Source organism: Pleuronectes platessa, chromosome 10, assembly GCF_947347685.1.
Source record: "Pleuronectes platessa chromosome 10, fPlePla1.1, whole genome shotgun sequence".
NCBI classification, from domain to species: Eukaryota; Metazoa; Chordata; class Actinopteri; order Pleuronectiformes; family Pleuronectidae; genus Pleuronectes; species Pleuronectes platessa.
In genome coordinates this window covers 12899928-12925086 of record NC_070635.1, presented here as the reverse complement: position 1 = coordinate 12925086, position 25159 = coordinate 12899928, and the positions used below count along the sequence as shown (strand labels likewise).

The following is a 25159-nucleotide window of genomic DNA, read 5'->3' as shown; positions in this document are numbered from 1 at the left end:
ATAACTCTCGTGAGTCGCTTGTCTCAAAGTCGTTCGTATTACGGCAGAGATCAGTTGCAATAACAGGAGACCAGATCTGGACTGGCAGAGCAGTTCCTCTGCGTGAAATCATGCCTTGTTTTCTATACAATAACACATGAAGCTATTAAATCTTTTTTACTTATTTAGAGGACCAATAGTTTCACTGCTTTCTAAACAGCACACTGAATAGATGAGACACACAGAGAGATAGATCCCCCCCCCCCTGCCACTGTCAGCTTAATCCTTTGTGTGGTCTTGCAGCCCATTTACCTTCTACCGCTGTCTCACTATCTTGTCCGTGTTTCTAACATTTAACTATTTCAATCTTTGGGGTTTCTGATCTGACTGATACTCTCTTTTTCTGTCTCAACTCCATCTTCAGTCTGACAGATACAAACGCCTCTTCTCCGTCTTACTCAGCTAGAAAGCCTTGCTGGGCTGAAAGGTAAGAGGTCAGGGGTCAAGAGGTCAGGGGACATGATGTACATATGACGGTTCAGAGGTTTACAATTTTTGTACTTTGATTATTTTAAATTTACACACAGTGTATGGGGAAACTATTCTTGGACAAAATGTGCACAATTTCCTTTTTGATTAAAAACAGCATGGACAAGGCCCCAGAGAAAAGAGTTATGCACAGACACGGAGGAGCGATGCACCTGCAGAGTTTGAGTGCATGAGTTTCTTCTCAGGAAAGTTGCTTAGACGCTTTGGGAGAAATGTGTTAGAGCGCTGTACTCTGATTCAACACAGTCATATCTCAGCGGAAACTGTCCAGCCACAGGACATTGGAATCACATCACATATTCTTGAAGTGCTGTCATTTCTGTCCTCAGTGAAAAAACATGTTATGAGAGAACAAAGCATTTATTTTTGTCTTCTTTGAACAGAATCAATGCCAATGGCACTCCGTACCCTGGCAGGCACCAGGCTCCCACATCAGCCGCACATCGCTTCTCCAGTTCAGCGGCCTCCGCACCAGAGCCCAAGCCTGACAGGTCAGCATGTCAACTTGGATTTAACTCAAATAATAAACACACAAACCAATCACTCAATTGTAATTATGTAATCACATGTTATTCTTTATTTCTCTTTGGCGAGTAGACCCACTTTAGGGGGCTTGTTAACGTCGTCGTACCGACAGCATCAAGAATCGCTGGCTGCAGAGAGGGAACGGAGACGCCTGGAAAGAGAGGAGCGTCTGCAGAGAATCGAAAGAGAGGAGAGGAATCGCTTCAAGTGAGTCTCACCTTACGAGTCAAGGAAAAACACTGCATGGCTTCATATGACAGAGGAGATATTTACATACTTGTAAATAGAGGCATACTGGATTTTAGGGGAGCAGCGACAGCTTTAATTCAGGAAGGATAATTACAAATCTCTGATGAGTCTAAGAAACACTGGAGTGTCTTTTCTTTTGAGGATCTTTCAATAGAATGAGTCATGGCAGGAGGACTAGTATACATTGAGTATAATCAGTTTGCTTTATTTGCTCTTATAGCTCTCAGTTAAGTAATCATCACATTTTAAAAGAAAGTCATAATTTATGTCGGCTATCAATGCATGTTCTAAATTGTGTCTTCTTTGGCTCTGTTCTCTTCTTTTGGTCTCAGTCGAAATTACGCAGACAAGCTGGAGGAAGTACGACACGCCCGGGAAGAAAGGTGAGTTTATTGCATCTCATGGTTTTCAGGTAAATTCACAATAGTGCGGCACTTGTGAAGGTAGATCAAAACCTCAGGTGTTTTTTAAATGCTTCTCTTAAATTGATAGCAGATGTAAAGTAAGTTGCAACCAAGCTCTGACTGAGTTATAGTCGTCCGGGCCCCTCTGGACCTGCTCACCATTAAGACGTCCCAATGTTAACTGGACAAGTGTGTAATTGTGTTTTACCATGGATGTGGTGTGGTTATCTCCCTCTGACCGAGTCAAAGTGTGTGTATGTGTGTGTGTGTGTGTGTGTGAGTGTGTGTGTGCACAGTATTATTTATAGCCCCTTCTTATGCCATCCCTTTTTTTACCCCTGTGAACTGGAACAGGCATCTCATTCAATTTCATAGAAAGTGTGAATTGAGCTTTTGGCCACATTATCAGAAGAAGGATGTGATTCGTCATCTTCGTTTGAGCTCATAAGGATCGATTTACATATCAGTCTTTCCAAAGTTACTGAGGAATAAGAAACATGGCGAATGTAAAAACCTGAATGAGTCTAAAAGAATAATTCCAGTTTGCTTGTACTATTGTGTGGGTCTACCTCATTATACCAGAGCTGTCAAATAGATGAGCTGACATTAACATTAACTGAGATAAGCAAACATATGAATCCTACGTGTTATTATTGCAGGTACAAGGCTGTGGAGAGGGTAGCTGCAGAGGAGTTTGAGCGGGAGCGACCTCGAGCGCCGACACGCGGACGGACAGAGATCACGTTGTGTTTGAGTTCCAATCCCGCCAGCCGCTCGGCGTCCCGCTGTGCCACGCCCTCGTCCATCATCTCACAGGAAGACGCCGTCCCCACTGCACAGCGACCGTCAGGTGAGCCGGGAGGAGAATTGTGCTTTGTAGAATCACTTCTACAGTCTGAATATGTACATTGTGTTCAGTCAATCTCTCAATTAAGGACAAGTCAGGAAACAATTTAAAGCTGTTTTAACTGAAGAATATCACGCACACAACTGAAGTGTTTAAAGTAACTTTTGTTCCCACTCATTGTTTTCACTTCTCTTCCAGGAACGGACCACACCTCAGAGCCAAACCTTGACCCACAGACAAGGACCAAAAGTCCTGCGCCAGAATTAACAGTATCAGGAGCTCCCATCACACCTCTCTCCTCCGAGCCAGAGAGTCAGCAGACTGAGCCAGAGTTGCCGGCAGAGACGGAAGATGTTGCTGAGTGTCATCAGAATGTAGTGGCAGAGCCGGCATCAGATGAACAGTCCGGCAAGGAGAGAGAGGAGAGACCGGAGCAGGAGAAGCCCGAGGAGCACGAACAGTGCAAGGATGAGGCAGAGGTGCAAGAGCAGGTAGAGGAAGCAGAGGTAGAGGAAGCAGAGGTAGAGGAGGCAGAGGAAGCGGTGGTAGAGGAAGCGGTGGTAGAAGAAGCGGAGGTAGAAGAAGCGGAGGTAGTAGAAGCGGTGGTAGCAGAGGTAGGAGAGACAGATGTGAAGGTGGAGGTAGAGTTAGAGGAGGAGTGTGAGAAGGAGCAGCCGACGGAAAGGGATGTAGAAGATAGAGTACTGCTAAGTGAGAAGGAGAGACAGAATGAGGAGGTGAATGAAAAAGACAACTGCTCTGCCTCCAGCATCTCCTCCACGAGTAGCACTCTGGAGAGAGAGGAGCGGGAGGAGAAGCTCAGCGGGGATATCGACGCAGGTAAGATTGGTGCTTATTTCTATTCTCTTACTTTGTGCGCTATTTCTATTTCTCCTTCTATTAAAAGTGTGTCCATATCAACTTCAACAGGCCAATGGAGTCAGTGCATTAAAGAAGCAGATGTGAACGACCAGTGCAACAAGATTCTCAACAGCAAGCGCTTCATGCTGGACATGCTCTACGCTCAGACGACCACCAACGTGGATGAGGAGAATGATGCTGAGACAGAGAAAGAGAAATGTCAGTGCGAGAAGGAGACGGAGCTCAGTGACTCGGCGGTGGCGAGTTTGGCCAGCAGGATCTCCACCCTGGAGGCTCACAGACAGGCCAGAGAGGAAAATGTGAAAAAGATGGAGGTGGGACATCTGGACAACCAGGGCAGTGTCCGAGCAGTGGCGGAGAAGTTTGGAGATTTGGTCAAAGGGTTGTCTTCTCCAGAGATGGAGGCCTCAAAGGAGCAGCAGCAGCAGCAGCAGACGGACAAATCCTCGTCGACCGCTGCCTCGTCAGCTTTACCTCCGAAGAAAGAGTCGGATTATATCTGGGATCAGCTGATGGCGTCTCCCAGGGAGCTGCGGATCAAAGAAATTGACTTCACGGACCTGAGGGATGAGGACGACCTGGACGTTTTAGATATGGACACTATTATGGGGTCAAGTGACCTGATACCACCGCCTCCCCCTCTTCTGTGCAACGCTGCCCTGCCACCACCCCCGCCACTGTTTGGGTGCCCACCACCTCCCCCCATGCTTGGCAAAATGATGCCGCCGCCCCCGCCGTTCATGATCCCGATCCCTCCGCCCTCCCCTCAGCTCTGTCGAGGGGAGGTGCCTCTCTTCCAGAAGAAGAAGAAGACCATCCGTCTCTTCTGGAATGAGGTTCGTCCTGTGGACTGGCAGTGTAAGAGCCACAAATTCTGTAAGGAGTCCCTCTGGTCCAAACTGGAGCCAATTAAACTGGACACGTCCAAACTGGAGCAGCTGTTTGAGTCTAAATCCAAGGAGCTGCCTGTCACGAAGGTAACTAAGTACTGTCCTGCTCTCACAGCATTAACGTATGATTTTTTTAGAAAGCTGGTTCGTTTTGCAGTCAGCCCAGGCCTTCCTGCTATCAGACATTTAACAGATTCATTCTGAGTAAAGATTTAAAGTAGATGAGCCCTTCTCTCTATTAGTGAGATGAATCAGGGCTGAAATTAGGGATTCTAAGCTCTTCACTAGCTCCTTGTTAGTTTACCCCCCCCCCCGACACCCACACATACACACACACAAACACAAACACTAGCATCAAAGTCTCTACATAGGCCACCATGTTTTTTACAGTAGCCCAAACTGGGAAAACTAAACACCTTTTGAGTTTTTATGACAACTGAAGGCTAACACAGTTTCTCTTTCATGTTTTGAAGGCATCATTTATTTAAGCCATGAAGAACTGCATCAACTTTTCAAGATACATGATCTGAGATGTCTCTTATTTCTGATTTCTGTTCTGTGTTTCTCATAGAAAGCAGCTGTTGATGGAAAACGACAAGAAATCATCGTCCTGGATTCTAAACGGAGCAACGCGATAAACATCGGCCTGACAGTCTTACCTCCTCCCCGCACCATCAAGACTGCCATCCTCAACTTCGATGAGTATGCATTGAACAAGGAGGGAATTGAGGTAAGCATGGAATGATTGGATTGCTGTTCGTCTTTCTTTTAGCAGGATTACACAAGAACTACTGGACCAATTATATCCTAACTTGGTGGAAGGTTGGCGTATGAACCAAGGAGGAACTTTTGAACTTTTGGAGCAGATTCAATTCATTTTTTACGTTCTCTCACATTGCAAGATAGAGTGTTACCCTTGGTGGAGCTATGCGCTCTCTGAATGCCCTTTCAGCTTTTAATGGGATTCTGTCCCTCGACACATACATAAAAATTTGCTCTGTATATTATAAGTTCTGACTAGTGCAATCACATCACATTAAATCCATTCATTTTCATTGGGTCCAAGATAAACACAGTTTTCATGAATGATATTTAACCCAGCACACCAAAATACACTGGTGGATTCCCCTGAAGTAGAGATTTAGCATTGGATTGCCCACAATGTTGACATATCATGTGAGTTTCTGGCTGCAGGGCTGGATTTTTGCCTGATCTCATTAATCACAGAGATTTTCGGCTTGTTTTTAAAAAAACATTAAAACCTCTGGGCGATTTCAGCAGGTAATGGTCTATGTTGTCATCACTCTGGTGTAATATAACCTGCAGGTGTCAGAGCTCCTGCTTGAATTCATTTTCAGCCGAGAGGAGGTTTCCTCTGCACGTCTTGTCTCTGAAGGGATATTCAGCCAGACAACAAACACGAGGTTGAAAGTTCAGATGTCACACAAGTTTGTGGGGAAGCTGGAAACATCGTAGATAATCAGAGTTAAACATGTCAGCATTGTTTTTTTTTTGCTCTCCATCGCTACGATTTACTACCTGACTTCTAATGTAAAAAGTTTTACACAGACACTGAAAAACAGGAATCTATAAGCCTGCTCCTTTCCTAACCCCTCCTCTCATTTCTCCCTCCTTTGCCCAGAAAATCCTGACAATGATCCCCACAGAGGAGGAGAAGCAGAGGATCCAGGAGGCTCAGCTGGTCAACCCTGATATTCCCCTGGGCAGCGCTGAGCAGTTCCTCCTCACCCTCTCCTCCATCACAGAGCTGTCTGCTCGCCTGCAGCTGTGGGCATTCAAGATGGATTATGAGCTTATAGAAAAGGTCGGACTCATTCCTGCTCTCTCTAATCACATGCAGATACATCACACTTTGGAGCTGCGTTAGAAATCATACGTATTTCTAACTTAATAATACACGTGCTGTTGTAATTTTTTGGGGCATAGTTGCCTTCATACGAGTCTACCCTTATTCAGATTGAAGATAAAATGTATATAATTCCTGAACCATATCGCAGCCAGCCACCAGGTGGCGATCAAGATGATCTGGCTTTCCTTTAAGGGAGCTGTCATATGGTCCATCTTAAAGTTAAAGTATGGGACTATCTGTTGGCCTAGTGGCGTGGCTGTGACAGAGTAATGCTTCATTAGCTGTTCCCCATGTTCCCGTTTTATATTAAGCTAAGCTAACAGACTACAGACGGCTGACTGTAGCTTCATATTTCCCATACAGACATGACAGTGGCATTATCATCCAACTGTGCATATTTATCAGGAGAGAACAAGAGCAGTATTAATTGGCAGAAACGTGAACAGGAAACATCCTCATTGACCGTGTTTTCATATTGTTTTAGGAAGTGGCCGAGCCTCTACAGGACCTGAAGGAAGGGATGGACCAGTTAGAGAAAAACAAGACACTCCGCTACATCTTGACCACACTGCTGGCCATCGGCAATTTCCTCAATGGCACTAGTGTGAGTGATCCTCAAGACTTATATGGCTTTGACGTTCCTCTGTTCACTCACTTCCTCCATTTCCTCCCACACTCCTCCTCCTCCTCCTCCTCCTCCCAAGCCAAAATATGTATTTGGCAAGGATAACAGTGGAGTCTGTGTGTAGAAGAATGTGCTGTCGGACTGTCTGCAGCAGGCGCTGTCCTTCTACAGTATAAAATGCTTGTGGAGGATTCTGTGCCTGCCTCTTTCTGTCTGTGTTTGTCTGTCTGTCTGTCTGTCTGTCTGCCTATCTGTCTGTCTGTCTGTCTGCCTGCCTGTCTCTGTTTGCCTATCTGTCTGTCTGTCTGTCTGCCTGACTGACTGTCATCATGAGAGGGAAAAGGCGGAGGGAGTTGTGCAATTGTTTTTTTTCTGGAGTTGTTTGTCTGGCTGCTTGTGTGTGAACTTCCATCTGGGTCTCTTACTTTATTATTTCCTATTTTTTTGTGAGTCTCAATTTGTGATGGGCGTATCTGTGTTTACTGCAGCCCTGCGAGGGAACATCTGGGATATGAGAGCCAAACATGCGAAAGGGAAACATAAGTAATCAACATCAAAACAAGTAGTTCCTGCTCTTAATGGCTGCATTTATATTTTGCAGTAAGCCATTTGAAACTGGCACGAGAACAAGGGAGACCCTGTTCAGATTATGATCCTTCGTGATACGTTCCGGCCTTTTACATTTTTTTATTTTAGCTCTGCTGTGCTTATCTGAGCAGTCGGTTAGGACTGAAGTAGATTGTGGTTGTGATAATCCCAGTTTAATGAAACTACATATCTACTGGGCACACTCCATTGAGCCCTTTTTTCCCTTCGACTGCAACAAAAAGGAAATTCACTGCAATTTGTTCCTGGAGTAAAGGCCCTTGATTTTTTTTATCTCAGAAAGTTGTTTGTGTTTCATATTGTGAGCCTGTTTTGCTGTTTGTTCATGTTCCTTTAGGCTAAAGGTTTTGAGCTGAGCTACTTGGAGAAAGTGCCAGAGGTGAAGGACACGGTTCACAAGCAGTCTCTGCTGCACCACGCCTGCGCCATCGTGGTGGAGAAGTTTCCCGACAGCACTGACCTCTACTCAGAGATAGGAGCCATCACCCGCTTGACAAAGGTCAGCCTAGTTTATTACTCAGAATCACATTAAAGAGAATTGGCTTGGATTTTTATTTACAATATCAGTCGCAGTGATGTTAAACTAGACGGACACATGGACGGGGCTTACCTCCACCAAGGCTGATTGCCCACTTTATCACCATATTACATGTACATGGTCGAATCCACTGAATCCGATGTTGTTGCCAGGTGGACTCTGACCAGCTCCAAGACAACCTAACCCAGATGGAGCGAAGGTGCAAAGCATCATGGGATCACCTCAAGGTCATTGCCAAACACGAGATGAAACCAGCGTTGAAACAAAAAATGTCCGACTTCGTTAAAGACTGCGCAGAGAGAATTATCATCCTGAAGATTGTACATCGGAGAATCATCAACAGGTATATTCAGCTGTAAAGCCAAAGACTCCATGTGGAATTGAATTAAAACTTTAATGCATTTTGCTAAATGTTAATCCATTATCACTCATCATGGTTTCAGTGACATTTCAACTGCAAATTTAACTACATATTCTTTCAAGTTTAAACATTGTTTCCACCAGAGTGTCTCGTGACGACATGATGTGTTTGCAGGTTTCATGCCTTCCTGCTGTTCCTGGGCCATCCAATATATGCGGTACGTGAGGTCAGCATTCATCGCTTTAGCAAAATCCTGAGCGAGTTTGCCCTGGAGTATCGCACAACGAGAGAACGTGTGCTGCAGCAGAAACAGAAGAGGGCCAACCACCGAGAGAGGAACAAGACCAGGGGGAAAATGATAACAGATGTAAGTGGTCTTCAGTCACATGTGGACGTTCTCAATTTCCTGATCCTTGTCTCTGTTGGTTTACATTTTCTCAATTCCAAGAAACAATATGAACAATCCCTCAACACTGGTTATATTCTTAATCTGGTTAAAGCACCAAACGTGGCCGTTTGTGACACACACACGGCATGCATTTGTCATGACATCAGCACGGTTGCTCGACGCTGACATGTCTAGGTTACTGTAACAACAATCAAGTGAATTGTTTTTGGTGTATCCCATTCTGTAGCTGCAGCGGGCTAAGAAAGGCCAGAGCAAATACCTCCCTGCATGATTAAAATCCCTTAAACCCAGAGGAGTCGGCTGCTCAGAGCGGACTCCGCGGCGAGAGCGTTGGCAGGGGCCCCTCGGTCTTCAAAGGGACTCTAATTCAATCACTGTGTGAAAATTCAAACCTTTGGATGTCCCTGAAGGAGAAATAACAAGACCCACACCTTAACCGCGCTCTTTCAGAGGTGTTTAGTCCAATGTGCGTCTTTGTTTCTTAGCTTGTGCATATCTGCTGTTTTCTATCTCAAAGCATATTTGTTTGAAATAGTTTGACATTTTGTGAAAGACCCTGATTCTTATCCAGGGTGAGATGAGTAGATTGATACAACTCTGTTATCTGTTTAAAATTATACTGACCACAGTGGCTGCTCAGCATAGCTTAACCAAACTAAAAGCAGATGATCACAGGAAGCATTGTTATATCCAAAAGTACAAAAAAAGCAAACTTCCAGCTAGAATGACACAGCCAAGGGCTCAAAAGCATTGATAAAAAAATGTCTGGTTCAGATCTGCACCAAAATCTATTATTGTGCTGCAGCAGAATTTTTTGCTTCTTCTTTTTCTTTTTTTCAAATCTTTTAAATTATTTCTTGGCCCATGTCCCATCCTACCATTAAGTTTCATAGAAATGTTCTGTAGTTTTTGCATCATCCTGCGGAAAATCTGAGAGCACGTACCTCCACCAAGGCCCACTAGCCCCTGAATGAAATCACACTTCATTTCACTAGATCCCAATTTTCATTTGAATCCGTACCAAATTACACACACTGATACATATCAGTGCCCTCTATGTGCCTGTTTTATTTCATTAAGGTCAATTATATATTCTCTGAGAAATATAGGAAAATGTGAAAGTGAGAAAGGGACCTCCCTGCACATCATTCCATCAAATTTCAAAGCCATATGTCAGTAGTTTTTGTGTAAGCAAGCAAAATAACAAACAAACAAACAAATAGATGGGAACATAACCTCCTTGGTGAAGGAAATAAACACATTTTGCACAGATCAAACTAAATATTGATTAATGTGCTTTAGAGGTGGTGCTAAGCTTAATTAATTTCCATCATCAGGTCGGTATCAGTCTCCTTATCACAGCATAAAAACAAATGTCAAACTATTCCTCTAAATTTAGAACCAAACTATGAGCTTCTTTGTAATTTGAGAAAAAAACGCTGCGTCATCATGTAAGTGTCGTCAGTTTACATGTCTGAAAACCTCAGACAGCTTCCTGGGGGATTTTCAATTGACACCAGCACTGAACACTTCTTTGTTTACAACACACCTCACTGCATATTTGTTGTCTATCTCCTTCATCTCTGTAGAGTGAGGATGACGATGAGTGTGAGGTAGGGTGGACGGGGCTGGGGGATTGTGTGTGCAGACAAGTGCATGCTAACTTTGTGTGCTGATTAACGTTCAACAAGACCGAAACGTTGAACAATAACTTGTGGATTGGTAAAGAATAACAAAGGATGAGTCATTAGTGAGATTGACATGTGTATGTATGCACACGTGTGTTCCTGTGACCGCTCATGAATGAGGAAGCTCGATGGTGTTGACAGGGGGAGGAGAGGCGGCTGCATGATGTCAGCTGAAGTGAATCTCAGCAGGAGGAGCCTGGTGGAAAGTAATGGCGCCCGGGAGGACTCAGAGCTGAACTATTCAACCGTGCATGTTCGCAATGTTGCAAGAAACAGTCATGAAGCAATTCTGTGGCTCTTTGAAATGACTAACTGTGTTGGAAATTTGCTGTTTCACTTGTTGACCAGTATAACAAGTTTGATATATAAACCTTTAACTCAAATAACTACATGTTGCAGAGCATGGAGTGGAGATTTAATGTCTTTTATCACATATCGTAATCCCCGTCTTTCCTCTCCACCCCTTGCAGAGTGGTAAATTTGGCAGTTCCCCGTCAGATGCACCAGAGAGCCAGCCTCAGGGCATCCAGTGCGCCGAAGACGCAGCTGAACATGAGAACATGAAGGCCGTGCTGAAGAGCAGCCTGTCGGAAGGAGGGAGCGGGACGTCCACGGTGCCCGGCCTCCGCACACGCACCAGAGCAGCCGGCGTCAGAGGTCAGTCTCATAAGCAACTGTTACAACCCCCCACACAGCTTCTTTAGTCATTTCAATTGAGACTCCCTTTGTGGTCATGAACGGTCCTGGAGCAATCTTCATTCTCTGAATCTAATTCTACCTATAGCCTTCAAGCTAATCTTTCACTAGCCCTAGTTTTCTTTTTGACAGCTGCATGATATCGCCATGAAGATGTCACACTGTCAGACACTTTGGTCCAGACTAAATTATACCAACAATCATGTGGGCTTGCCCTGAAATACTGAGATTCATGATCCCCAGAGGATGACTCCTTAAAACTTTAGCAATGACCTAAAGCAGCAGCGGCTTTATAGTTTTTTTGAGTGAAAAGTCTTTGGTGACGCGAGTTAAAAGGTCATTACTCAAATTCATGTCACTCATTGATTATTTGGTGATCCTGAAACTTGTCATCTGGTACATTTTTTGTCTCTACCAGGGAGGTTATGTTTTCATCACAGTTTGTTTGTTAATGAACAGGATTACGTAAACACTATCCAATAAATTTCCGTGGACGAGTCTACATATTATACTCTGTCTACATATTCTTACACTCACAGTATATTATATTATCTATTGTATCGCCAAATACTTATATTGATACCCGTACTATATATCATATATTATATCATACTCTTTGTATATTCTTTGTATATATAAGTCTATATACACATATTTTATTTATACATGTGTACATGTTATTATTATTATATTTTACTATTATTATTATTATATATACTGTTGCTGCTATTATTACTATATACTGCTATTATATTGGTATAATTACTATCATATATAAATATATATTATATACTATATATACTGTACTATCTTTTTATATACTGTCTAACAAACACATTACCATCACATCATCAGTACTATTACCATCATCTGCCACTGCACCTTATCTACCTATTTTATCTTTTGTTTCTGTTTTTATTCTTTCTACCGCAATATTTTATATTTTATTCTATTATATTGTATTTTATTGTATTCAAATGTACCGGCTGCTATGATGACTTAATTTCCCCTCGGGGATGAATAAAGTAATCTATCTATCTATCTATCTATCTAGCATGTCCTGAGGAAGAAATAAATAATTTAGGAGCTGATTGGAGCTGCCAAGATTAGGTGTTAGCCTCAGCGAATTATCTGCGCTCTCAAAGTGTCCTTCTAGTTTGTAAATGGCTACACGCCGTCGTATATAAAACACCTCAGCTGTATATCATTACACCTGTTTAGTATTGTCATGTCACTGTGCTCTTATTTTCTAGGTCGTGTTGCCCCATGGTGCTCTGCCACTGACGACCCAGTCAACTGCACAGACGACACGGCTGATGAGATCATGGAGAGGATTGTCAGGTCAGCCACTCAGGGGCCCAGCCAGCGGACGCAACCTCGAGAGAGGAGACGATCTCGCGTCAACCGAAAATCACGTGAGTCACGTCAGCTGAACCATAGCACACGACAAACACAAAAAGCTCATGTTTATAACGTGTCTTCCGTGTGTACACTTGTTCTTCCTGACGACACAGTGAGACGGACACTGAAGAACGGTTTGACGACGGAGGAGGCCAGCGCTCTGGGCTTGTCCAGTGGTTCGGAGATGCAGGTATGAGATGGGCCTGGATCCCATTGGACATTAAGATGCCTGGAATCCCTTTTACCGCCCCCTCCAATGCACACCACCAACCTGGCAACCCTCTGCTCCCTGACTTGGCACTTATCCTCCCTTAGCTTTGATGAGTTGATCTCATTTTTTTTTTTTGCCTTTGGTTTACATAGGCTTGACGCAAGGGCTTCCTGAGGAGAGTGGATAGAAGGCTGAACCAAGATTTGATTCACAAGCCTGCAGGGTGGAGGGAGCAAAAACAGAGCGCAGCATTCAAACCACCGAGCTCTGCTGCTGCTGGATAAACATCGTCGATCTGCACTCACAAGGCGTAATCACCATCATCCTTCGAACGTGACATCGCTCACAAACACTCGCGCTTAAAGTGTACTTTTTTAAAGACAAGGTCATGAAAAAAGTTGGCAGGGCGTGAGGTTCGATCTCGGTGGCCTTGACTGAATCAGGAGGGCTGAGAGTGTGGTGCAGACTCTTCACCGACTCAGGTTTAGTGTCGGTCCCGCAGCTTTAGCATCGAAATGGATCGAAAGACGCTTTCATCTATTGAATGGATGGATTTGTGCAGAGCTATTCTGTTAGATACTACTGTGGTAGTTTTGTGTTTCTGTTCCATGTTGCTCAAGAAGGTGCTCAAATAAGAAATAAATTGCACTGGATGGGAAAGTGAAATCCTTTGACACTGATGAACCACTCTGACATCTGAATCCGAAAATACACTCAACTATTTTACCAGCAATCTAACAGTAGCACAGTTTTTAAATAATATGAATCAAAGTCGACAGGTTCAAGGCGGAAGTGTGTTAGTTCACCGGCTGAGAAGGAATTTACCAGAGAAACGATGCAAGTACTTTTTGAGGAGAAAGAGACGGTTGCTGTGGTGTAGCTGCTCATCTCAGACTAATGCTCGTCTCAAACATTTTCAGTTAGAAGTTCCATCACGTGACCTTCTCTCACTGACGGTTGGGGACAGGTCGAGTTTTGGGGCAGAGATTTGTGAGCAACCTTCATAAGTTATGTCGTTTTATTTTCTAGAAACTATGAGCTGCACATTTCAGAGTGCCTTTAAAAGACCGTTATTTATTAAGATGTTTTCAGGGAAATAAAAAAAAATAAAAAAATTAAAGGAGATGTTACTACAAATGTGCAGTCTGTGAGGGGTGAGACCATCATGTTGCAATCATCCATGAGCTGTGATTTATTTTTAAACCAGTGTTTTTTAAACTTGTCCTGACAAGAATTTCTGTTTTTTCTTTTCACGTTATCTCTTGGATCAAATAGTTGTGTTATGAAGATAGCTTTAACGTATTTATGACAACTTAGGGTTGGTTATGCACATGTAGCTGTATCCTGTGGCCTTACTGTAGTATATTGGCGTGTGTTGTTCCACTCTAGTCGAGCTCTAGGTACAAATGTTACAGTAAAAACAATAAAAAATAGATCAGGCCAAATTAACGTGTAGTTCACTGGAGATCTCTGTTTGTCATGTGGAGTATTCTTTCATTATTTAACTATGAATGTGAACATCAGGGGTAACATGATAATCAGTAACAAGGGCGCACAGTAAAATCGAATTTATCTACGTTCAAACGTGTATAGAAGTGAATAAGGAGCCTGCAGTTCAAACTTTTCAATGTGTGTTTGAACTAGCGATGTACTTTTAATCTAGAATGGCCTTGGTTACACTATAACACGCTTCCTTAAACTCAATATCATGGCTTGTAATTTGCAAAGTTAACTCATCCACTCGCAAATTTTTGTGGTGGAAACACAGCCATTAAGAGAAAACTACCGCAACACAATGCTAAAGCTACGAGGAAGAAAACACACACCAGCAGTACGTTGTTTTTGTTTCATTTAGATTTTACTGAAAACTATTCAGCACCTTAGACTCAATGTGTAGCATGCAACGTAGACCTGAAGTTACGAGGGAAGTGGGCTCATTGTGTTTCCCCAGATTGTACTGACTATTGTCAAAAACGAGACACAATAGATGTGTAAAGTAATAAAGGGCAATGCTGTAAAAGTATGTACATGTCATGGCGATGTGTTTGTGTTCTTGTTTGTTTGTTTGTTTCCTGCTCCATGTGTAGAATAGTGTATTATAGACTAAAAGCAGTATTATTCTAAATATAATTTAAGGTGGTTTAAAAAGGTGTCACTTCTGCTTGATACAAAGGGAGGTTCACTGTGGTCGTCGGAGCTGTAGGGTTTGTGTGCGTGTTGATGAGAACGTTGTACTTTACGGACTGGTTTTTAATTTACCAGCTACTCCCTTAGAAGCCTTTTGATGACGTTGCATCCTTCGTTTTTATTCTTTTCATTTAACGTTCGCTTACCACGCACACACAAACACACGTCGCTGCCTGTGCCATAACATCACTATGGAACACGAGCACTACACAAACAAGGCTTCCGTTGCATCTTTGTGCCCACAGCAAAAACTATGTAACAACTACAATAAAAAGGCTCATTAAAACGCAGTTTGCCTGTTTCTTTTAATTGTCTTTCATTATGTTTTCACTACTTTGTTGTTTCTTTGTATTACATAAAAACAACGGAAAGGATTTCCATGAAACTAAGTGGAAGGAAGTGGTGTGGGTTAGGGAAGAACCCATTAAATGTTGGTGTGGATCAGGATCAGGGGGTAGATCTAGGATTTTTTTTATCTAACTTAAAATCCCTCCTCATGTCCGTATAGCCATCAATAAATAAAACTGAACTTAATTAAATGATAAACTGGCATACCTACCTGTCAGTGCTCTCGCTGGCGTAGGGCCCTGAAGCATAGACGATACCCAGAAGTTAGTGAGCTAGTCACACAAATCTCAGCTTCTAGCAGTTGTCAGTCCACGATCATGTGTTGTAGGGACGTACCGGGAGAGGGTAGGACGCACCAGTTGCATATTTTCAAAGTGTTGCATAATCTTGCGATGGCTTTTTCCAGGATAAGCATCCATAGATTCAACATTGTGAGAGGGTGTATTTGAACATTTTAACCACTTTCCCAGAGTATACTTCATGGATCTTGATTTTGGGGGGGGGGGGAATCTGGTACGTTTAAAAAGGGACAGACAAATCTATGTTTATGTGAAATTTGATGCCGATCGATTAGATTTAAAGGAACTGTTTTACCTTCGCGTAGTTGTGCGCTCTACTGAGTGTCCTTGAAGTTTGTGTTGTTTTCTTAAGTGTCACAGAAGAAAAACACAATCCCCAAAAAAACTTAAGCCTCTTTATTTTTAGTCCACACAACCCATGCTTCAAGTCACTTTATGATCAAGATCATACAGAGGTCAATGACAAGCTTACCAATACAGCTCATCGGGTGTTTGCACATGGCCAGCACACAGACCTAATTTTGGTCTTGTTTAAATTTCCTATTTCCACAGGTGTTATGGATCTAAATGTGATTATGGTTTGCTTTTAATAAATTGCAGAGACATTACAACGAACAAGACAGCTACCTTTAAAAAAGGGGAGGGCGGGGGTGTAGGAAATACAACTTAGCGTCCAAAAAGGGGGGGGGGGAATTTAGCTGAAACAGTCTCAGCAAATCCAGTGCAACCCAAGACACGTTCTGCTTTATACTAGCTGAAAACTAAAAACAAGGGAACATAATAAGAATTATATAATTTGTATCTCCTGATCATAATTCAAATTTATCAATGTACATTTTCCCTGAACAATTACTTTTGCACAGTACCTTAGAATTGTATAGATAAATTACAAAATGGAGTATTCCCTTTCCACCAGACATGATTTACTTTGTAAAACCCCTGAATGACAGGCAGAAAGCTCTTTTACATTTTATATTGCTACATTTTCAACAAAGATTAACAAAAAAAAAAGGATTTTCAGTTTTGCATATTTTTCTTAGGTCTGTGGTTCGATGTGCATCTGCACCAACGTCAAATTATCTCTGAAATAGCACCAAAAGACAAACGCCTGACCATTTTAATAGGCCAGGGGTTTATTAAAAGTATGTTTTAGAAATAGTACATAGCAAGTGTGCAGTGCAGTCTAATCGTCAACCACAAAGTGATTAGATTTATAAAATGGCAAAGAAGTAAACAACACTACCTGTATATTACTAGACACAGAGCTGATCCTCAATCAACATGTACAAGTCCGACCTGACAGTCTGAATCACCGACTTGTCGTCTATCCCAGGGTCACTGTTGGAATTTTATATTCTGCGATGGATTCAAGAGAACTCAGATCTGCTTTAGATCTGGTTGGAAATTATATAAAGACGACCACATCCTTGATGCATACTCACAATTCAGGTTACCTTCCTTTTTTTTTTTTTTTTAAAACAGAGTTTAGGTATCAGTTCATCTTGAGAAACAACTGAAGCTTAATGTTTAAGGTGTCTAAAAAGTTTATATAAAAATGTGTACCCAAATTATAGTTATTCCTGTGAGGGAAATATGTAAATGTTTACATTGTTTTTTAAAAATACTTTTTTAAAACCATAGTTACTCATGAAGTTATTTCAACATACAGCACCAGCATGGTGATCATGCCATGCCTTGGGTTTGGTCTAAAGAGCAAATCTGTGCTGCACTAAGAAAAGTGTAACCCAGAGAGAAGTGAGACAAATTGACAAATCTTCAATGAACTTAAAGTGCCACTCCAGTCCCACTCCAGCTTACTAGACTTCAGCTATCTCAACCTAACCACAGTACGCATTTCCTAACTAAGACAACTGATGGGGGGCTTCAAGCATTTCCATGAGGAAAGTGTCAATAGGTGTGTCACCGATCAGCTTGAAGAAGAAGAGATGCTCCAAGCACTTCAAGCCAATGGATCGTAGTGCTGGCAGTCGAAGAAGGAGCTTGGCAAACCTACAGGGAGGAAGAGCAGGTTGTTCATTTTGACGAGTTAAACAATACACCGGTGATGTTCAGCAAATAAATCAAACTCTGCTAAGTTGGTCAAAGCTGAAGTCATTTACCTTCCCTGCTGCTCGGGGTATTTCTGTTTGCAATAGGATTCCAATGATGCATAGACCTTTTCTCTCAGGAGCTCCACCTCACTGGTGTTGGAAAGCCCTTTAGCATCTGCAGGAAAATGCACAACATTTTTTATTAGGAGCTAGACACAAAAAATCTCTTACTGAAATATCGGCAGTGTTTTGCACAGTTAGGCACCTGGATTGAAGAGGACAATCGCTCGGAGGCAGCCCAACTCTGTTTTGTCCATTTGCATATCTCTCATTTTGTTGACAAGCTCAGTAAGAACCCTACACAAAGACAAACGGAAAAATTGAAATGATTGCAATGTAAAATTCAAAGGGAAGATGACAAAACATTGTTACAAATATTAAAATAATAAATTAAGTTACCTGTCAAATATGGCGCCGACCTCTGCACTCTGCACACTCTCCCTGTGTCAAATGAAAGCTTATGAAGATACTGAACATACACACAATGTTACACAAAGGCATTAAAATAAGCTGCAATTTAATAGCTGAAAGGTTTTTGTCTCTATTTGAGTACCTGTCGAAAATAGCTCCAACTCCTGCACTATGTGCACTGTCTCGCTGCAGCTCAGAGGCAAGGAGGACTCCATCTTTCATAGCGATGGAGCGATGGGAGAACGAGGCGATAAGGAGCTCATTCCACCCTGACATATGAAATACAAAAACAACACAGGTTAGTAGTGACAGAGAAAACACACTAAATAGCTGTTAAAACGTAAAACTATCAGCTGTGGTAAACACTTCACTGCGTGAAACCAGTTCTGTAAAAAAGACTGGTGGGATTTCAGTGTGCCTGTGTCCATGTCACATGAGGCTGCACCTGGACTGATGCAAGACCTGTAACCTGCCGACCAGTTCTCTTTGAGATCCACTTCCATTATTTTTGTGACTTAGTTTGTCAGTTCAACACACTCAAGTTAAACGTGTTCCCTTTAGACAAAAGACACTTGTGACACCAACACAGTAGGTGGCGGAGTCAATAACAGTCTGGTGTCATCTCAGCGAGTAGCCTCACACTCTTCTATATAAATCCAACCACCACTGCATTCGTTTTTGTATACAATTGTAGGACAAACACATCCTCAACTTCCTAAAAATATTTTTTGTGCTTTAATTTATTATATTCTTATCTTTAATTGAGACCACTTTTCGTAAATTTAGGTGCACATGACCAAATTAAGGGGTTTTACGGTTTGTAATCAACTATTAAGTTTAGTCTCTCTATGCAAATATTTCCATGTGTTATAGCTTTTACATTTAAATTGTTTGTTAAGTCAAGCAGTGAAATACAATATTGTTATTATTCTTTTCTGTCATTGTTTAAATTCAGGTTTACCCTGAAACAAGAAAAAACTATTCCAGCAAATGTTCTTGGCCTAAATACTGCAACATTCATAATGGGCCAGTTCGAAACTTGTGAAGATACAAGATCGATCTGATCCGTGTTGATTTTGAAGAAACAGTTTCAGGTGGATCATTCATGACTTCCAGTGCTGGATCGTACCTGCACGCAAAAGGATGACCTGGTCATCAAGGGGCAGTTCGGAGAAATGAGGGATTCTCTTTGCCCACTCCACCAAGGCAAACAGCTGTTTGTCGGCAGTTTGACAGATGTTGGTGACTGCATCATGGGGCTGAAACCAAACAATACATCAAGATAAGAATAGTTATATATCTGTGACAACAACCTGATGGCAGATTTTTCTCAAGAAGAAATCTTGAGCTAAAACTAATAGTGCTGCCAGGAAAAGCTGTTGACTGACACTTATCATTTATAAACAACCACAGATTGCTTTGTTCCAACCACTCACAGAGTTGCCTGCAGAGCCTCCATCTGAGTGAAGCTCGGTCTTCTGCTCCACTGCCGTCTCTGCCTCCAAGATCTTCTCCACGGGCATCTCCTCATTCACTCCAACGCTGAATTCCAGCTCTCCTTCGCGCTCTCGATTCCTCTGGCGCTCCTCCTGGACCGCTGCAGACAAAGCATAAGGAAACCATGATGATGAGAAAAAAGAAATGAGATGATGGTAACAAGAAAGAATGACAAGACTGCTGCATTGAGAAAGTCCACTGTCCAATTCATTGCACTCTCTCTCTGTCCTTCCCACTCCCCATTGGCCGCGTCAGTGTTTTTAGTTTCTACCATCCTGGCAGACGGACAGATCTCATCATAGTTTCAGCTGTAGCTTAGCATGTTCCCATGAGGGGCATGCTGTTCTCAGCAGTTAGCCAGTCTCTCTGTGTAGCCTGTCATTCAAGATCTGTTGCACATGACACCAAACTGCATGTGCTCACTCCCCTGCCCCCCTTTTCTGCTTCAATACCAATCCACTCCATGAGACTTTTACGCTACACACATTCAGCAAAGAACTACAGCTGGCTAACTGTTCACTTTATAAACTATCACACTAACACACATTTGAGTAAATTTTCACTCAGAAATCCCCCAGTTAACAATTTTGCATGTCTAACACAATGGGCTATTTCTCTGAGCAACATTTAAAAACAATATCTTTAGCATTTTAGTGCCATACTCATCCATCCCTCATCTTTTCCATCTTCTTTTATCCATTTTACATGTTTGACCACTATTGAAAGATGGAGAAAGGGTAGAGTAGGAGAGAGTGAAGGGGAGAGATGGAGAGTGGGTTAGTTGTATAAACCATCCCCAATAGGCCCTACTCCACCCTTTAGAGAATCTAATCAAGCATCCACCCTCACATAGGTGAGTTCTCCATAGGTGAGGGTGGATGCTTACGGATGGTACTCAACTCTTGTTTGTACAAATCTCTGATATATATATATACGTTCCCTTTTTGCAGCAGCATGACAACCCACACCAAACCAAGCAGGCTCTCAGTATTAATATAAACCTCTGATACAACCTTCTTGCATACCTTCCCTCTTCATGCCCATGGCCAGGCACTTCTGGTAGCGGCAGTACTGGCAGCGATTGCGCTGGCGTTTGTCGACCAGGCACTCTTTGTTATCCCTGCAGGTGTAGCTCAGGTCTTTACGCACAGTTCGTTTGAAGAAACCTTTGCAACCCTCACAGCTGTACACGCCATAGTGCTTGCCTGTAGATTGTGAACATTTCAAAAAATAAAATAAGTTTGAGGCCAATAGGAGGACCAAAGACAACCTATCAATAGTGAAGGCAACAGTCTGAGACTTTTTAATTTTCATTAGGTACAGTTACAGATTTATTTTGTTAAAATGTTGAGGAAACACCAGTAAAGAAATCAAATAGTAAGGAATTATCCACCCTATAGTTGCCACAGGATTAAACAGTGTCCAGCTGATGTTTCACTTTTGCTAATCCTGCTCTTAGTGCACTCACTCACCAGAAGAGCGGTCTCCACAGATGACGCACAGGCGTTTCTGAGACAACATTATTCCAGGGCTGTGGGCTGGCATAGGCCTCAAGCCAAATGGAGGCTTGATATCCTCTGAGCTGCTGATCGAGTGCATCCCTGATATGGACGCTGAGGAAGAGATCTGGACACACAGTGCAACCAAATTTAACTTTTGTATGCAGTGATAACAAAGATTTTTATTTTATCTGATATTTAAAATCACCTTTAACTAGGATAAATAATGATGCGATGAAAATGAAATAAACCATAGCACACCTGGAAAAATGTAAAAGCCTGGCTAATGCATGGCGAGTAATCCGCCCTTTACTTCACGGCCGTGGCCCCAATGACTGTGCATTTTTTTATTTCAGCATTGCACACCAATAAAGGCCGGTTTATTTTTCCACAGCAGACTGCCTTGGTTTATTTTATTTCTGAATCAAAATGTAACACCCTTGCACCAAAGAGCACCTTGTGGAATGTTTCCCTAAACAGACATGCTGCTCTCTTTTTTGGGGCCTTTCTCGGATAAATAATGTTTCTACATCAGTGTGTCCAGTGTGCACAAAATTCATGCAAAGTGATATCTACCACATTGTGCACATTGTCTAGAAAAATGCATCCCGGTATACCCCAAACTAGCATCTGCCTCCTGGAAACAACACCAACGCCGTAAACAGCTAACACTGAGTGGAGTGTGACATCAGTTCTCAGACTCTCATGTCTCCCAATTACCTGACTGTTGCTGATGGGTCCAAATCCCAGAGAGGGGGAGACCACGGGGGAGTTAAGTGAGGGACTAATGACTGAGAAAGGAGAACCCAGGATGTTGGTGGGGCTGTTGGAGGCTGAGCTGTTGGGCTGCTGTGAGGACATGGCTAGTGAGCAACCCAGTGGAGAGGAGGTTGTCCCGTCTGAAGGATATCAGTCTGGGGGGGACAAAACAACAAGACCATTAGGATTTTTTTTTTGATCGACCATATGCATAACATCGGTGGACATTTTAAGATGTGTCTCCCCCCCCCCCCCCATTGTTTTTCTATCATTTTAGTGAGTAATCGTGAGTTGCAGACTGACATTTAACACACAATGGCGACGCTTATCAATTTTTAAATACAACAGACACGCAGAAATGGTGGTTTGAAGGACTCATGTGATGGAACCGCACCAGTTACACGCTGTACTGGATCACACAATCCGCATTGTTTCAACAATATCACCCGCAGCTCGGTCAAACACACTGGTGGTTGATAACGCTGCAAGGAGCGTTGATAAAACTGAATAAACCAGGACATGCATTCAACATTTGCTTCAGTCTGCGTTTGATTAAGTTAGCTGGCTCCCGTTAGCATCGCATTGACGTTACACGTTTGCTAAATGTTGCTAGCGATACGCAGTTGCGCTGACATTAACGTCACACTTAGCAGATTAAACATTACAAAACGCAGAGCACAAACCAAACATGCGCTGACAACGAGGTTTTGCACGCGCTTACATGTGTATTAACCAGTCAACATAAACAACACCCGTATGTTTCTTTAATAGTTAGCTAGTTGGCTAGCTGCGAACGCGTAGATGTACGAAAGACCTCGGCTAGGTGACGTTAGCTAACGCTAGTAGCCATACGTTTGACCGCTGATGCGTATTTAACGTTTTATAAAACTAAGAGAAACACATACCCGGTTCGTCATCAAAAAACAACTATGGAGATTGATAACACGGCAGCGGCCGGACGACTTCAATAAAATCGCCCAACTGGCGCAGTGATCTCCTACGGTCGCCGCGATTAGCCTGTTAGCTGCGATTACGGCTAACTTAGCTAGCATCGGGCTAATGCGAGGCTCAAGGTGATCGTCTGGAGAGGCAGTGGCTAACAAAAACAACCGGCGGGGCGGTCGGAGGCTCGCGATCACTCACCAGACACTCCTCCGACGCATTGTTGGGAACCACTCGACGGCGCTGGTCGTGTTCGGGGGAGAACCGGGACGAGAGGCCGACACTCACATCCAGTTTCCTTCAACTTGACGCTGCCGCTGCTGTTGTTGTTTACAGGCCATGGCGGCTCGGTGCCAGCATCCCCTGAGCCGAAGCGTCTCATGGGACCACCCAGAACAGCGGTCATATGATCCTGCTGCACCACATGCTGCTTTTAATCACGCTGACTTCATTTGCCTCTCATAGATTGTAATAATACAAACAAATATTAATATAATTCTGATAAGACCGCTTTTGACTCGTGGTATTCTGAGATTTGAGCTACTGAAAAGTCATCACAGCTGGAGACCCCTGATGCATCGAAGTGTGTTTAATGGGAAATGAGCTGCACAGCACATCTGTATTTATACTGACGGACCAAACGTTTCTTTGTGTAAACTCATATGCTGTATTTGTAATGATCATAATTCAGGGTTGTTCAAGTATTCAGTTTTGTAAATAGTCGCTCTTTACAAATATATCCTTGTGTTATAGTTTTCCAACCATTGTGATTGATTTTAAAGTCAAACAGTGGAGTACAATATTGTTTTTATTCATTATTTAAATGCAGGTTTAGCCTGAAACAAGAAAAAAATATTTCAGCAAATGTTCTTGACCTTGTTATTTAAGTCGTCCACTTTAAAATACTGCAACATTCATAAACTGCCAGTTTGAAACTTGTAAAGACGCAAGATACTGTAGATCTGATCTCTCTGTTATCTGTGTTGATTCTGAAGATACAGTTCCACGTGGATCATTCATGACTACAGGTGCTTGATCAGAAGGATGACCTGGTCACCAAGGGGCAGTCCGGAGAAATGAGGGATTCTCTTTGCCCACTCCACGAGGGCAATGCTTTGATATTGCCTCTCATGGTTTTAGCCAAATATTATTGTATTGCCAAAATGTATTAAAAATGATTATGATAAAGACATGTGTGGTTTGCAGTGGTGGGAAGTAGCGAAGTAGAAATACTTGTTACTGTACTTAAGTAGATTTTTCACATCTGTGCTGTACTTGAGTACTGAGACCCTAAAAGTCCGGATGTTGGTCGGGCTGCCTTGGTCGACCGGGGTCAAACAGGCTGTTCTGGTAACGATCCCTCCGCAGGTTCACCTTCAGAAGCTTTGTTAAGAGTTTTACTTCCTCTAGATCAGCCATTACCAAACTTAAGAATGCCGCGGGCCAATTTGAAAACTGAAAAATGTGTGCGGCCCACCCACACCTTTAATCACAACTATATGATCCACACACAGGACTAGAATCATACATATAATTTTATAGAAAAAATAATTGTATATGAACGCAGGCATATGCAGTGCAAATCCAATAACATCCCCATTTAAGCATAACAATTTGCAAAGCAACCAATGTAAAAAAAAAAAGAAGTGCCAATAGGGGTGTTGTTGTTATTGTTATAAATATATTCTTACTGTTTGTATAACAGAGCACTAAAAGGATATCCGGGAGAAGACAAACACAGTTGAGGCGTAACCAAATATAATTAAAGCGTTTAAGCTGGGCCTGAGACAGGTACTCACTTGACTCCTTTCTGCGAGTCCTCTTTTTAGTTTTGAAGGATTCAGTTGGACTTTCTGATTTCAGAAATTTGGCCTGCAGCAAAACGAGACTGTGTCCAGTGGTTTTTCTTCTTCTGTGTACTAGCACCGTGCAGGCTGTTAACAAAAGAGAAACTATATTATTTTGTGTGCCCTAGGGTTAGGGTACTTTTGATACTTAAGTTAATTTCAACACCAGCTCCTTTTGATACTTTAAGACTTTTACTCAAGTCAATTTCTGACGGGTGACATTTACTTTTACCGGAGTCACTTTCAGGTAACATATCTGTACTTTTACTCAAGTATAGATTTCAAGTACTTTATACACCACTTTGTGACTCATGATATTCCTGATGATACAGCTAGATGCCACGGATGCATTCAAGTGTGCTTAATGGGAAATGACTGGCAAAACGCATCTGTATTAACTCTGACAGACTAAAAGTGTCCTGCCTCGATAAACTTTTATTGTTTGGAAAAGATAAACTAAAATGTAAAACTGAATCAAATCAGAGGTGCTGTGTAAGCTGATCCAATTCAAAGCTGTCACACCTGCAAA

General features: G+C 42.5%; 2 protein-coding genes across 5 annotated transcripts in view; one reads left to right on the top strand and one right to left on the bottom strand.

Moving 5' to 3' along the window:
* fhod3b (formin homology 2 domain containing 3b) overlaps positions 1-15207 on the top strand; it is a 79314-nt gene extending 64107 nt beyond the window's left edge. The window contains exons 13-28 of the mRNA XM_053432684.1: positions 404-466; positions 912-1019; positions 1126-1260; positions 1635-1685; positions 2366-2556; positions 2752-3393; positions 3484-4412; positions 4897-5055; positions 5968-6150; positions 6680-6799; positions 7764-7925; positions 8117-8307; positions 8500-8692; positions 10893-11079; positions 12372-12533; positions 12633-15207. Of these exons, the coding sequence (XP_053288659.1) occupies positions 404-466; positions 912-1019; positions 1126-1260; positions 1635-1685; positions 2366-2556; positions 2752-3393; positions 3484-4412; positions 4897-5055; positions 5968-6150; positions 6680-6799; positions 7764-7925; positions 8117-8307; positions 8500-8692; positions 10893-11079; positions 12372-12533; positions 12633-12715 (3559 nt within the window). The 3' untranslated portion in view covers positions 12716-15207. The remainder of the gene's footprint in view (positions 1-403; positions 467-911; positions 1020-1125; positions 1261-1634; positions 1686-2365; positions 2557-2751; positions 3394-3483; positions 4413-4896; positions 5056-5967; positions 6151-6679; positions 6800-7763; positions 7926-8116; positions 8308-8499; positions 8693-10892; positions 11080-12371; positions 12534-12632) is intronic.
* A 738-nt stretch (positions 15208-15945) lies between these two features.
* Positions 15946-23165, bottom strand: rxrbb (retinoid x receptor, beta b). 4 transcript variants are annotated; one of them, XM_053432686.1, is made up of 12 exons: positions 22985-23165; positions 21803-21996; positions 21056-21209; positions 20609-20788; positions 20246-20299; positions 19523-19683; positions 19216-19345; positions 18229-18355; positions 18075-18116; positions 17881-17972; positions 17685-17790; positions 15946-17574 (listed from the first exon to the last, which is right to left on the bottom strand). In XM_053432686.1, the coding sequence occupies exons 2-12, from the start codon at positions 21941-21943 to the stop codon at positions 17427-17429; spliced, it is 1335 nt and encodes a 444-aa protein (XP_053288661.1). In that variant the 5' UTR covers positions 21944-21996; positions 22985-23165; the 3' UTR covers positions 15946-17426. The 4 variants fall into 4 exon arrangements, with proteins under 4 accessions (XP_053288661.1, XP_053288662.1, XP_053288663.1 ...); XM_053432687.1 differs by lacking the exon at positions 22985-23165 and adding an exon at positions 22747-22945; XM_053432688.1 differs by lacking the exon at positions 20246-20299 and having other exon boundaries at positions 20597-20788.
* Between the last annotated feature and the right edge of the window lie 1994 nt (positions 23166-25159).

Excerpts from the sequence above, each read along its gene's own strand:
- rxrbb (XM_053432686.1), bottom strand. The coding sequence starts at position 21,943 with ATGTCCTCACAGCAGCCCAACAGCTCAGCCTCCAACAGCCCCACCAAC. Across the intron at positions 20,300-20,608 it reads CATGGGCATGAAGAGGGAAG|TGGTCAAACATGTAAAATGG; the intron begins GTATGCAAGAAG and ends ATCTTTCAATAG. Across the intron at positions 17,791-17,880 it reads GATTGTCCTCTTCAATCCAG|ATGCTAAAGGGCTTTCCAAC; the intron begins GTGCCTAACTGT and ends ATTTTCCTGCAG.